The sequence below is a fragment of the Protopterus annectens genome, chromosome 2.part1, assembly GCF_019279795.1.
Source record: "Protopterus annectens isolate FY-2018-M chromosome 2.part1, PAN1.0, whole genome shotgun sequence".
Lineage (NCBI taxonomy): Eukaryota > Metazoa > Chordata > Ceratodontiformes > Protopteridae > Protopterus > Protopterus annectens.
The window spans coordinates 907,415,360-907,431,217 of record NC_056729.1 but is presented as its reverse complement, the minus strand read 5'-3'; the positions used below and the strand labels follow the sequence as shown (position 1 = coordinate 907,431,217).

At 35.0% G+C, this 15,858-nt stretch overlaps 1 protein-coding gene across 11 annotated transcripts in view; it reads right to left on the bottom strand.

The window, feature by feature from the left end:
• Window positions 1–15,858, bottom strand: part of TENM3 (teneurin transmembrane protein 3) — a 3,803,041-nt gene that overhangs the window by 275,866 nt on the left and 3,511,317 nt on the right. For all 11 annotated transcript variants that reach the window (XM_044062527.1, XM_044062530.1, XM_044062531.1 and 8 more), the window contains one exon: window positions 7,094–7,343. In XM_044062527.1, coding sequence (XP_043918462.1) covers window positions 7,094–7,343 — 250 coding nt within the window. The remainder of the gene's footprint in view (window positions 1–7,093; window positions 7,344–15,858) is intronic.

Here is a 15,858-nt window from a genome sequence, read left to right as displayed (position 1 = left end):
ATATTTATGAGAATAATGGGAAAAGGATTAAGAAAGAATTTGGATAAATTACTTGAATGCATATTTTTGAAAAAAGGAAAGGATGTCAAGATTTATTATGGATACTACGAGAAGTAATAGATGATATTATAAATAAAAAGGAAAAACTGAACGTTATCGCAGGATATTGAGTAAAGCATTCAACAGAATACAATATGAGTTATGGAATGTATTGAGATGCTAGAATATAAGCAAGAAAATAATAAATATAATTATGTCAGTGTATGAGAATAATAATGCAACGATAATATTAAACGGATGGATAAGTGAAGAAATAAACATTTAATGTAGAATAAAGCAGGGTTGTCCGGCAAGCAGCATTTTATTTACATTAGTTATTAATGTGACTGTTAATAAAATGAATAAAGAATTAAAAATAGCAAGGTATAAGATGATAGAAGCAGTATATATTCTTATAATTCTTACTTATGTAGATTATATAGTTCTAGTTACTAAGAATAAGGAATGTATAGAACAGGGAATTAGAAAATTGAATAGATATTTAAATATACTTGTTTTATGTTTAATAAGGACAAAAGTAAAGTAATTGGGTTTGTGAGCAATCTAGAAGGTATTCAATTTAGTGATGAAGAGATAGATATGTTGGGAATAACATTTTTAACAAATATGAAGAGAGAAAGACAATGGGAGGAAATTATACAAAAATTAAGAGAAATAAGCATATTTTGGAAATCATACAGATTATCATATAAGAAGAAAGTATATTTATTAAATTCTAATCTTTTAGGTAAGATGGCATGGGTCTACTTCAAAGCATCGAAAGCCCACAATGTCGAAGACCAAATCATCAAGACGAAAGCCTCAAAACCTCACTTCAATGAATGACCGGATCAGCAAATCCATTCTCAGGTTAAGTAACCACTCATGCCAGAACTAACGAAAATGAAACCGTACCATCCTCAACCCACCCAGGTTGCGGGCTATGCCCATCACACCCCCTAAATAAATATGCCAACTCCAAGATTGCACTACAGTTGGTAAAAGGGCAAAGTCCACCTTGTTGGCCAACAGGTTACTTACAGTGGGAATGGATTTGCCGATCTGGTCATTCGCTAAAGTGAGGTTTCAATGCTTTCATCTCAACAATTTGGTCTTCGATATCGTGGGCTTTTGATGTTTTCAGGTAGACCCAATGGCATACACAGCAAGTGTATATATGATTACAACTAAGTTTGAAAAATATATATTGTTGACTATATTTTCATTTACATGGGGTTTGAGACTGAATTCTGTTACAAGAGGAATTTTATATGTTAAGGAAAAAGAAAGGATTAGGGATAATCAACCCTATTACTTATACAGCTTGTTTGAATCTTTAATAATCCTTGGTAGAACTAAAAGAAGAAAACAGGAATTTAGTAAATGTTATAATGAGAATTAAATATAAATATGTTTGGGAAAGAATAACTTTGGGAAAAAAGATGGAAGAATAATGTAAATGACGATATAGAAGAATATCAGAATAAAATTCTATTGTGGAAATTGAACATAGATAATGCTGAAAAAACCCCAGAAAAGAATGGTATGTGCATTTAATGAGCGAACATTATATTCATCCTTGGAAGTATTTGGAAAGTCAAAAAAGAACTGCAATTAAAATAAGTCATCTGTGGAGTAAGATGAATTATGAATGCAAATACTTTATCTAGAGATTAACAATAAGTAAACTACTAGTTAAAGCAAATATGCCTTACCAAAGAATTCAAGAAAGGGTATGTAATTATCGAGGGGAAGTGGAAACAACTGAACATGTTTATTTTTAATTGTTTGAGAGTGAGAGAATTGTGGGGAAATTTGTTTAAAAATAAGATATTGGAAGATTTTAAATGTACAGAATATATGAATATGAATAAGATAGAATATGGATATTATGAAAGCAGAAAAAAGGTGATAGAAATTGTTAAAAATATATTTTATGTTCTGTGAGCAATATAGAATAAAAGACTAAATGAGATAAAAATTTAATGGGACATGGGTATTATCTAAAATGTTGAAGAAGATACGTTTTTGGTTGTGGAAAAATTAGTGGGGGAAATAACTGAAGTATATGAAACTGTATTAATTTGTAAATGTAAAATGTAAAGAATTGTAAACAATGTAGATGTCGTACATATTGTAAACAATGTAAATCCAAAAACAAACGATGTTGGGGAAAAAAGAACCACTGGTGTGCAAAAGCAAAGTCAAGAAGTAAAAATGAGAAATACAACCAGTGGCACACAGCAGAGGTAGATCCAATTCATAGTTTAATGTAAAGAATAAAACACAGAAGAGTGCTTTCACATATAGGTTCTTCAGATCAAAAAACAGAGTAAAGCACTAGCTACTTACAGTTCAAATTCAATAGTCTTTGGTGTCTTAGACCAAATTACCTATAAATTTGTTGCATTTGAGTGTTAACTACAATGTACAGTGAAGTTTATTGTGATGTGAGTCTATACATTATTTAGTTACCATACATTAAGCTATGCACATTGTTTTTACTGATATTTGAATATTTAATCTCTAGAGACATGAGAGATATATACATATACACAGAGATAGTCCATAGTCATTTCATTCACAGTTTTGCATCATACATATTTTTAATATCACTATTATTTTTAACACTATAGACATTATAGCTTTTACATATATTAAGCTTTATATGTTTTGCATATGTTTATGTGCACACATATGCACTGGTGTTTTTATCTTGCCTTAAAGTATATTATTTCCAGGTTGACTTTAAGAAGTGCTGGTGATTAATTATTAGTTCTAAGTACCTAGCAACCTGAAAATGCCTCTTTCATTGATTGAATGCACTACTGAATTTGAACTATAAGTAGCTAGTGCTTTACTCTGTTTTCTGATCTGAAGAAGCTATATGCGAAAATGCTCATCTGTGTTTTATTCTTTACATTAAACTACGATTTGGATCTACCTCTGCTGTGTACCACTGATTGTAAACAATGTATTTAAGTTGTTTATAATTAATAAAGAACTCCTACTGTTTTCAATAGGTGCCAAGGGATCTTTTACGTTCACCTGAGCTATCACCAACTCAAGCAGCTGAGACTTTGGTTTAACATCTCATTACATCCAAAGGATGACAAAACTAAGGAGTGTACACCCTCTGGACAAAAACTCAATGCCAAGAAATGCATTATAGTGCCTTCTGGAAAAACTACCACTCAAGATAATTAATCCATCGATAAAACACCCCTAAGAGGTGACCCAGTAACCAGGAATCTGGGAGCATATGTAGACAGTAGTCTGGCCTTTGAACAACATGTGGTGAATGCAGTAAGACAAATCATTCTATGTCACCCAACTTAAAAATAAGATATGGCATCTACATCTAAGGAAGTCATAGTGCCACTTTAACTGTCTCTTATCAGACCCGTCATTGAAAGTATAATGCCCTCTTCTGCACGTACCTGACCAAACATATACAACAATTGAAATGCACACAGAGGTTCCTTACCAGGAGAATGCACAGTATAAACACATTGTCCTACATGGATCGCCTTAAAGCTCTGTCTCTATACTCTGTCTCCTACAAGTTATTGAGAGGCGATCTATGCCTGGTATACAATGCATCCTGAGATACAGCTCAGAAATTCACCCCAGGTCTGGTCCCCATGTCTCTGATAGACAGAGGCAGACAGCAATGACCAAACTAATACACCCCCCACATAACTTCTAGTAACTTCCTAGCTAACACGCCCTCTCCTAATAAACACCCATAATACATAGTGACACATTTGGTTTGGATTCCACAACTAGGATTAAAAAAAGGGCCCTGGTGGTCATTAGCCTTGTATATAACTATGAACCTGTGAACCTATGAAATGCCAAAGCATGACATTTGACAGCTGACAAAATCACTGTCAGCATGTGGTGGTTAGGTGTGCTAGTTTACTTACAGGAATACAGGGGCAGGGGGTAATAAGAAGCTTAATAGTGTCATGATTTCAGCACATAAGGAGTCACGTTTTGTTTGTTCCTGTTATTTTATTGGGCTTTATGTAGAACAATGGCTCAATGATTCTGAGGTGCTACCAATCAGGTTTCATTATTCTGGAAGGCTAATTGCAAAAAGTGAGATAAGAGGACTGCTTCCCTCCCATATTTGATGATTTTATCTTGGGAGAGGGACTCAAATACTTTCCAACCACTGTGCAGGAAAAACATGTGTTTTTGCATAACTTGCATGGAAGTCACTTCATAACATGATTCCTAATATATGTAGTAGGAAAACTGTGTTAAAACCCTCTTGTCCATGTAGCTTTCAATAGTTCATCCAGCATAAGCCCTCCCACTGACTCACAGACTGCTCAACTGAGGTCAAAAATAGTTTGGACATTTAAAATATCAAGTAAAACAAATCTGGTGTTATGACTGATGTTTGCAAATTACCATCTAGCATAAATCATACTGATACAATGAACATCCATGAAGCAGTGTTTCAAAAACTGATACTAAATGAAATGAATCTGATTATATCACCTTGATGAAGAGGCCACTTTAAAATGAGTTGTGTTAACAAATGAATCACTTGAAAATCTACCAGATGAAAGTTTTTTTTTTGTGGATACTTCACTGTGTAGATGGGAGAACAAAGCAAATTTCATCGACCTGTTGCCATTCAAAAGTAATTTGGAGATCTGTTTGTAGTACATTAGCAGGAGACTCTCCTTCTTTAGCAGAAGGACCTGAATATTTATTTATTAGTTTTAATCATGATCTTATTTTTCGAACTCTGTTTGAGTAATGCATGCAGGACACATTTGTTGCTGTTTTTTTAACTGGATAAATGAACTGCTCTTTCTTGATTAATTTGCAGCCATGACTCAGGCTACAATGAAACAGTAAAAGCATGACATTTATGGAAAATTTAGTGTAGCCTCTCATCCAGCATATCTTATGGATGTAGAAGGGAAAAAAGAATACTCAGACAAAGCCCACAGAAAACACATGCTTTCCATTGCATCTATGGTCATCTGTTACATGCTACAAGTCCATTAAACATGTTTAAAAAAAAAACATGGAGATGAGAAGCGTAAGATCTAACTTAGTTTGAGAAGATTCATTACATTCTGTGGTAACCAGCAATGAATACGCTAGCAGACCACTTAATAAAAACGAGTTTCATCCCTTTTACTAAAAGTACTGATACTGTGAGAATGGCACTTAAAAGAGAGGGAAAGAGAAGCTTACTTGTTTACTACTATTCAGTCACTTGTTTTTAACTGCACAGTTTATTATTTACCTCTTTATTTAGTTAGTGTGCAAGTGATTGTGTGTGTGTGTGTGTGTGTGTGTGTGTGTGTGTGTGTGTGTGTGTGTGTGTGTGTGTGTGTGTGTGTGTGTGTGTCTGGGTGTGGGTGTGTGTGTGTGTGTGTGTGTGTGTGTGTGTGTGTGTGTGTGTGTGTGTGCGCGCGTGTGTGTGTGTGCGTGTGTGCGTGTGTGTGTGTGCGTGTGTGTGTGTGTGTGTGTGTGCATACGCACATCCTTACTATGTTCTTTCTCCTCTTTTAGCTAATTGCTGTTTATACTATGAAGGATAGAAGATGTTTTGGCTGACAACTGTTTTCAGTTTGGATTCATTTCTGAATCAGTCATATGCTGAAATTTTAAAGTAAAACTTCTCTCATCGAAAGGCATTCATGTTTTGCACAGTTCTTGCCTGCTGTTTATGCAACATGCAGGCCAGTGGTTAGCACAGGATGCTGACCTACCTAATCATTTTTTTATAAGGTGCCCGTTTGTTGCTTCTTTCTGAATTGCAATTTGCAGATCAGCATTTATCCAGACTTTTTGCACAAGATTTCATAATTCATAAGCTGTTTTTCTTTTTTGGCTCAATAATTTAGACACTTGTAGATAAAATTCAATAAAACAAATCAGTATGTAGTTTTATTTCTTTTATTTTCCTTCCAGGATACAAAAAATTAGATTTGTATATGCAGTTTTTTAAGGATTAAACTTTACTACCCACTATTTAACAACAGCAACCCAGTTTAAAAGTATATGTATATTTTCTCTTTGCATTCTGTAATTTAAAACTTAAAACTTTTATGTTTTATTTTTATTTATTTTGCAACTATGACAGTCTGTAACTGGGATGAGATCTCTTAAATGCGGTCCACTTCATGCAACCACAATATCAAGGTAAAACTTGCAAACGTGCCCGTCAGATTTTAAGAATATTAATTTTGTCAGTATTGTATAACTATACTGGGATAGAAAATCAGGACCTAATTAAATAGCACCTGCAGAGTTATAAAGTAAACTTAACATCATTTGCAAATGTTTCTAACTTCCCTGGAGAAATTCCACAGGAAGAATTTAAAGATAAAGACCTGATATGAATACTGAATTTAAAACATCCTTTTGTGGCATGCAGAGACTTGATAATATATAAACATTATAAAATTTATGTGAGGGTTCTAATATGATCATTAAAATGATGGATTAAAATTTGTGAAGATCAAATAAGTAGCAGCAGTTACTGATCACAACTCTCTGGCGGTCCAACTAAACTCCTTTCTTCAAAGGACACAAGAATTTGCTTTTATACTACTATATGCTAATTTGTGTAGTTAAAAATAAAAACTTGCCAGCCAGCTGTGTTCAAAACAAGAATGAGAGAACTTCTCTGGAGGACTAATTTGGTGCCCATTTGCAAAAGTGCTATGACAGGTTTGATGGCCAGCTTTCTCAAAGACAGCAACACAGCATTTTCATTCCTGTATTCTTCAAACAGTTACATCATTTTAATGCAGTTCCTAGAAATATTAGTGAACAATGCATGTAAAGTGTTTTCAGTGACTGCTTTGTTAATCTAAAACTTACTCTGCAGACCAGTCTAGGGCAGGGCTGTAGACTGGATGTTAAACAGAACATGGAATTTAAGTTTGCAAATACAGTGTTCATTCAATATACAACAGATTTAGTGTTCTCTACAGCCTATATACTGCATGTTGTTTGTAATTAGCTGTTACTGAGACATCTCCCCTGAACTGAGAGGCTGTAAGTTTTGACCTACCTTAGTTCTAGAACACTGGTTACATTGCCTGATGGAAATATTCTTCTCACATAGTTAAAGTCACCAACATAGAGACTACCATCAATGCCGCTTGTCAATGCTGCAGGGGCAAGCAGTTTGTTTCCATCAGCCTGACCATTGCAGCTTGGGCAGGAGATACTGCGTCTGCGTCCATTTCCCATAATGCTACTTATTACTGGAGGTTGCTGTGAAATAAACTGATTCTCTCCATTTCCTTTGTACAGGATTGCTGAGTGAAAAAAAAAACAAGAAATGTTTTATTAATATGAAATAATTAAATAAGAAAGACACAGAATACATTTATCAATTTGGATGGTCCTAGTTACAGTAAAACTGCATAATGCAATGGAAAAAAAAAGAATTGCAAGAAAGTTTGATAAAATATAAAATAAAGAATATAGAAACCACAAAATACAAACAAACAAATAAATAAATAAATAAAACAGTTCAAGTACATATATACACTAACCATACTGGGCATGTACGCATTTTATAATGGCATTCCTGCTGTTTAGAAAAAATAAAATAGCACCATAAATCATTTTCTAAAGCCAAACAAATGCTAACAAAGTGCAAAATATTAATTACAATAAGGTAATAATTAATAAATTCAGACTAAGAACAGCAATAAAAATCATTCACCCTAATTATAAGACTGTGACGGGAATGGTACTACAGTTTCAGGGTTATACTTAAAATGGAGGCTAAATGACAGATGGAGGAAACTCAAATAAAATGTGCCCCATCAAATTTCACCACTAAACCTGGGATAAGCTTTGATTAGGCTATGACTATCTCAGGCCTTCTTCCATTCTGCAGAATGGAGCCTTAAGTGACAAAAATACAGGATGGGGTGAGGGCAAGAAGTCCAGCCAGCATGAACTCTGTAGTCTTGGGTAGACAGGAACACAGCTGCCAGCTGCAGAGACAGACATACAAACTTGAGAGGGACAGACGGTTTACATCAGTCGATACAGATGTAGCTACCATTTCTGAGATGCAGTAACTGCATCCAAGAAAGGTGAAAGCAAGCACGTGTTTCTGCAAATTTGTAAGAATCAAAAAGGAGTCCTGTGAGGATCAGAACTCACCTGCCATTAAACAGGGAATTGTCTAGGCTTCTGCTTACATTTCATATAAAGGTAATTTAAAACTTATTTTGCACTTGGCATTATTCCTGACCAACAACTCTTAACTACAATACTACAATAACTTTGTCTCACGACGTGCTCACGCTACTCATCATTTAATTGCTGTAGCTGACCCACACTCCTTTCTACGTTGTGTGGACTTCAGTCTACACATCTTTTTATACACTAAGTTTCAATAACATTTCTGTTGTACAGTTCCTGTCTTTCTTTGAAACTCCTAATAGCTTGATAACCACTATCCACTTCCCACTGCAATTCTCTGCAATCTCTCTGCCGATCAGTGCATCATGTACACATAGAAACATAACCATTTGAGGTTAGATGAGGTAATTACACTGCCACAACCACTTCACAGACAAGATGCCTTCAAAAATAAGGATCTCTCTGTATTTCATTAACTTCCTGCTGAGACCCTGCTACTGTTACTTTTTATTACAGTGTGCTTTATTACATTTTGTGATAAAGTACACCAGTACAACCCCTGCATATAAAGCAGGAAGACTGCACACAAAACAAGTAAAATCCACTTCCCTCCCACTTCCTCCTTGCTTATACAAAGAGTGTCTATGACTCCATTTGAGAAAGAGACGTAAAAAGTGCAACACACTTTACGAGGAGCACAGAGCAGATTACAAAAGACCTACAAATATTTTCAGATATCGCTTATCTTCTGGAAAGGGTTCTACATGCTAGAAACTTTCAAAACACAGACTAGCGCATACACAATGGCATTTGGAAGTATTGGACAATCAAAAATTTAAAAGCAGAACACAACGCCTCTTGGCAGATAAAGCCTGAGGTGCTTTGGGGTGAAATAGCTAAAATGGCAATGAGAGGAGAGGAAAAATGTTTTCAGAAAACATTAGCACCAGGAAGAGAAAGAGTGATGAATAAATAATACATAACTATTTAGTGTATTACAAATCATATCTTGTCAGTAGTTATTAAGTCATGAACAACAGACCATACCAAAACAGAAGGAAGAAATCAAAAAAGCAACAGACAATAACAACAGTTGAGTATGACTAAGAAGGGGGGCAGCAGCTGTGTTTGTGTGTGTGTTGGGAAAGGGGTAGTGAAAGAGACCAGAAAATGAAGTAGATACTATGCAGTTTATACCAAATACCTTGCTCATATAGCACAACAGCTTTATGTTTGCAACTGCTAACAATATATTTGTAGAAATATCACTACAGAGCTACTTAAAAGGGTACACATTGCTCAAAGCCTTTCTTCACAAAAGAATCATTGTTTGTATTCATATTATGTATAAATTAATCAACCGGTGAAACTGAACAATTTAAACTTGAAAATTATGTTTATTTTTTGACCGCTTTAGTCCCACTAGGCCTTCTGCCTATTTCAGGGGTAATCAAAGTACTTGTATAACATGGGGGGGGGGGGGTGAAATCCAAAAGTAATGACCTTGCCATTTCCACAACACTGCAATGTGTGTTTAATTAAGACAGCCAAACCTTCAGCATTTCCAGCCAGATCTCATCCAAATACTGGGATGTCTAAGCTGAATCATCACAGAGAACTTCTCCATGTGTTACATTCAACCGCTCAGTATGATGGCTTGCATCACAGTTACTCACACTTAATAGCTCAAGGCAGTATCTTATCAAGTGTGATTATTCACTCCGTACAAGAGCGATTTGTTTGTGTCCAAGTGTTTAGTCTTTCTGATGTTCTCTGGGATTGTAGCCTACCAAAGAAAGAGTCATACAGCACTCCCTTGTGTTGATCATCACTTCTTCCCTGAAGTGCAGTGATCTGGGGGTTACAATAACAAAGTAAGGGGCAATGGGGTGGCAGAGCTCTCCAATAACCATGCTTTATTAAAGCTTTGGAAAGAAGGAGTTGAGATACCTGTTGTGTAACCTTTCATAGGGAATAATGTTATAATTTTACCAAAAGCTTAAAAGTCAGTGTTTAAACAAGTGAATATATTACTAATAAAATTAAAAAAAGAAAGACACAAAAACCTGACAAGACATTTATAGACAAATTCAGAACGTCCTGCACTTAAATACTGTAAGGATTTTGAACAAACACAGAGATAAATGGGTGATACTGACACAGAACACTAGCGGTCCCCATAAAAAACAGGAGGAGCCTCAGTGGAGGATTGTTAACGCTTGGCTAATGAGATGAGTGAGGCAATGTACTGCAATGCTGAGTTTATATAAGGCTCAGCTGTGCACCGCTGGTGAACGTCATGCACTGATCCAGTTACAATGCACAAAGTGCAAGAAAAAAGTTTGAAAACTGCAGTGCCAACAGTTGCCTTTATTTGTTTGTGTTTTTTAAATAAATAAAACTTTCTTGGTCATTTGCTTAGTCTTGTAATTCAAAGCACCCTGATGTGACTACAGTGTCAGGTTGACAGACATGATCATTCAAAAATACTACCATGCAGACTTCAATGGATTCAAAACACACTTATATTTTGTGAGTCTGCATTTGTATTGCAGCTTAGTACAAGCTAACACTGAGCCACAGAGGGTATTTCTTATTAATATGGTTCACTGTTGTGAGGCTACTAGTTTTTCAATTGTACCTGAAGAAAGGTTCCTAATTTTCTGTTCTACTGTCACATATTTAGTGCTGAAATGTTTTGCTAAAGAAAAAATACTTGTGAACTTCCTAGAAGAGTTTATCTACTGATTGTTCCACATACTTCAGGGTTACTCGACATATTTTGAAATGCACAGCTGTCCACATTTTAGTGACTAAGTGTTGAGATATTAGTAAACTGGACGTCCAAACTCTTGGACAGCTCAGTGTGATGTGCAATGAAGTACTATCTAATCATCTATATATATATATATATATATATATATATATATATATATATATATATATATATATATACACACACACATACACATATATGTTTACAACACGCTTTACTTAACACTTGATTCCAAGTTCACTTTATCAGTGTCGTATGCTGGCACAAAAACTGACAGGCATCCTTTTGAGTCACGTTGTGTCAGAGCCTCTGGTGTTGTAGCATGTGGAGCTCAAGCCAAGTTGATCCAACCTATCTTCTCCAACTGCCTCCTCAGATTTGTTCTCCTCAGCTGTAAAAAGGTCACCTTCAGAATCATTGCAACACTGTCTGGTTCATTAAGCTATATGTCATTTACAATCTGTTACTATGACATTCCTCTGATAAATCTCTTAGCTTTCAGTAAGGAACTAATTGCTTTAATATGCCTACTGTCACAAATATCAGGGTCAGGGTATAACCTTAATTTACATATTTATCTTATTAGGAAAACTAAGTACACATTTTCTCACACACTTCTATTTACAGGAAAAGTTTAGCCCACCGCAGTACTTTCACTTTGTAAAGCTCCGTGATAAGATTTAAAGCTACGTTACACCATACCTATTGTGTTGTGTGCGCTGAAAACTGTGTTTCTGTCATTGTTTTTATGGGCAGCTGCTGGGAAATTATAAAAGCCCTTGATTAATGCATGCTATAACCATTTTATACCACAGCTTGCTACACTTATTTAGCAGCTTCTGATTAAAGGCTCTAAACAAAGAAATGCAAGACAGAAGCAGAATGCCATTTTTGTCCGGAATATGGGCATAAATAAAAATGCAAATGGAGAGTTTGACTTTGGTGATAAAGGGAAAACTGCATTGGGAGCCCCTAAGTAATATCAGTGATATCAGGGACACAAAACAACCACATCCCTTACTAACAGCTATATAAAAATGTCAATTTTTATTATTGACTCACACTAGGGGTTTGTAATGGAAACTATACAATTACAGTCCTTGACTTAGACTTTCAAAGGGTAAACCAACTCTTAAGAGATACACAAACCAAGAGCTGCTTTACTGACTTAGATTAGGGTGCTTCTTTTAAAAACAAGAATGGGTCTCTGCTTAAGACTTTTAAACAACATAGCAGTTAATTTTGAACTGATGACCAAAAACAGAGACAAAGTGAGAGAAAAGGAGAGACAATAATAAATCTGGGCAGGTCACAGGTGGCATTTTCTTTTGAGTCATAAAATTTCTTCTAACAGTACAAATTGATACCATATTTTCAGAAGTTTACATGACAAACCTAACTCCATACTGTAACACCAGAAACATGCCATCTTCTATGCATTACAATGAAGTTTGGTTATAAACTTCCACAAATGCTAATGATTTTGTGTGTGTGTGTGTGTGTGTGTGTGTGTGTGTGTGTGTGTGTGTGTGTGTGTGTGTGTGTGTGGTGTGTGTGGAGGGTTAATAGTAATTTCCGCATAGTCCTGAACCATTCATAATCATGAATTCCAGAAAGCAAGGGAAGACAGCTAGGAAAGGCATGCTTAAGCAACCTGGCCTTGTTTTAAAGCTGGTCTTGGTTACAAGCAAAGTAACCAATGGCTTTCATGCTGCTGCTGCTGGAATAACGCCATTTAAAGGAACAGACTCCGCATAGCATTCAGACTTTACATAATGACATTTTTGGTTTAACGTAACAATCAGATAGAGCCCAACAACATTTACTAAGGGCACAAACTACAGAAGTTAATCTCACAAGACAGAAAAAACCCAGCAATGTTTACAAGGGGTACAAAATATACTAATTGACATTGGGCAGGGTTCGGCACAAATGACAGTTATTTCTCCTGCTGATATATATCAATAGTCTTGTTTATTACAGACTCTGCCTCAGTGGCAAGACAAAAAAATAATTTTGTTTCAATATTTTGGCATTTAAACAATGGTTGAAATACACTGTGTGGTCTACTTCAAATAATGTTTTATTTAAAAGTTTTTTTTTTTTTTGCATTTACACATGCCAGTTTGTGTCAGAGGGGGATTCATCGACAATGTTGGCAAACCCCTAAAACATGCTCCAGTACAAGAGTGATGGGCACTGATTCCCAAAATGATTTACAGGGAAAGTTTAGTGTTTTCAAAATCAAAGCACATAAAAAATATAATACAGAAAAGGCTACAGTAAATGCTTTGGCAGATGTCAAAGCAAAGCAAGCAGCTAAAACAAGTGAGTGTCTAGACTCACATAACTGTTTTATAGACAGTCTAAATAGCATGAAAGAAAAAAACAAAATAATGTTTTGGTCGGGCAAAATGTTATGTTGCAGCAATTCCGTCACACAGTTAATGACATTCTGCAAAATGTAAATGCAGCTTTAAAATCAGTTTCTGCCTGACAGACAGATACAGACTCAAAAATTAAGCCAGAGTGCTAGATAGTTTACAAAAAAGTATGCAGTATTGCAGATGCACATAGGAAATGTACAAAAACAGCTTGTAGACTACGTTGTGAAAGGAAGAAGATGCAATACATGGTCTGATATAAAGCAAACACAGGGGGAACATGAGCAGCTTCTGCTCCACCAGGGTTACAGACAGATACACAACAAAGTTCAGAAAAACAGGTGATATGTTTTACTAGTAAGAAAATAGGCCACACTAAACAGGATTGTCCATATTACAAAAAATGGAAAGAAAGTCAAATACAAAAGGTATCTATGCAGATAATAGTGCTTCTTCAAAACCCAAAAATAGGGACAGAAATCAAGATAAAGAAAATACATTAAGGAACAATCAGTCACAGGAACAAACACAGAGGGATACATAAAAAATAAAGTACACAGAAAACCCACATCATGGCAGGGGATAGGCATTAAAGCAATAAATTAACAAAACACAAGTTATCAGTTGGCAGCAAAGCACAGGGATCTTTTAAAGCAATGAAATACAATGTTAGTATACAAAACTCAATGTTAATTAATTAAACAAAGGGGACAGAAAAAGACAAAAAAAAAATAAATATTACTTTACTGGTTTAATAAGCCAGGACAATAACCTACAGCCATACAGACACAAAGTAAAGTTAATACAAATACGGTGTAAAGTTAAAGTTAATACAAATATAGTAAATACATTTACAGTAATGCAAACGGTATATGCAAAACTAAACAATGCAATCAAATGTTGGTTATGCAAATCCACATCTATGTCTGAAAAATCCTAAATGGCAAAAGGTTCTATAGTAACAAGAGAGGGTCAACCCCACCCCCCACATTAAAAGTACAGTATGTCTCCAAAGGCAGCTAGCTTATGCATACAGCAAACAGAATCAATATTGGGGAAAAACAGTGCCTGTAATGTCATAGTTTCAACAGCAAACAGTCTTATAAACAAACTAGTACAACAAAAAAATAATTAGTCAAACTGGTGTAACTGCCATCCGGGTAATAATACACAGCAATACATACAGGTAGTAAAGTACAGAGTCATTAATAAAAATCCAAGCAAAAGCAGCACACCATGTTGGTTCATAAAAATCAGTGTAAGTTAATAGCAGTCAAACAGTATCAGTACAGTAACAGTCTGTTAACAGTCTTACAAAAGTTTAAATTTGTTTCTATAATAGCAATCTATGGACAGAACAAGGCAATAAAAATGTACATACAAGGCAATGCAAATAAAACAGTTGCAAAGAAAAAAGGGGGAGAGATACTCAGATATAATAGATCATGAGAACAGGGACATCGTGATCGGATACCTGATTTCAATATATTTTTGGACATGCAAAATTTGTTTGCAAAGGCATTTGACAAGTCAAATTGTTGGGTTTTTAGCCACATTCCTCACAGAGGGAAAAATGCCATTATATGCAGTCTCTGTAGAGGTTACACATACAGGTTTTATGTTTAAAGACTCTTATAAAAATAGAGTTGTAAAACAATCAGCCATAAAAAACATTTACAGCTGATGAAAATAGAAAAAGGGATACTCCGTTTTCATAAGATCTATGGTCATGTAAAATAAAAACAGCATGGGAGTTAACATATAATACTTCTTTTAAGGAAGAAATGAAAGAGAAGAAATTCTGTTACATATAGTGTGCAGTTCCAATAATGAAAATTACTCACACACTACCAGAAGACATGGTAAAAAAATCACCAGGAAAAGAGGGAGGTTCATAATATTAAAAAAAAATTAAAAACAGCTGGACATAGGAAATGGTGTTATTTCAGAAACTGAATTTTTCACTGGTATGGTGCCACTAAGGCAACATGAAAAGTTACAAAGTTGATAGCAAATGCAACTTATGGAGCTATCTCACATATAACAGAGGAGATGTGTTATAAAACTGTCAAACAAGTAACTGTTGTTAACAATGAAGAAAGGCTATTAAGTACAGAGGATCACATTTTCCTGTAAATTGCTTTTTTAAATAGTCTTTTCCCAAAGCAATAATGAAATTATGCAATGCAAAAGAAATATGCTTGTTTCTAATACAAGGTTTTGGCTTGTAAAGCAAGGGTTAACTTGACAAAATTCTGAAATAAATGCGTGTGTGTAACTGCAAGGCTGATAACTTTCTTAAGGAAGCATTAATGCAGTTAAAAATACATAAGTAATAACGGCTATGTGTCTATAGTGGGGTACTATAACTTCTGCATTAATTGCACTTATCGTCATTATAAGATTTGTGTTGATAGAAGTTGCATTAACTGCACTTATCGTCATTATAAGATTTGTGTTGATAGAAGTATTAATCAAGTAACAGCCGTTGGTAATGTAACACTCTTTAAA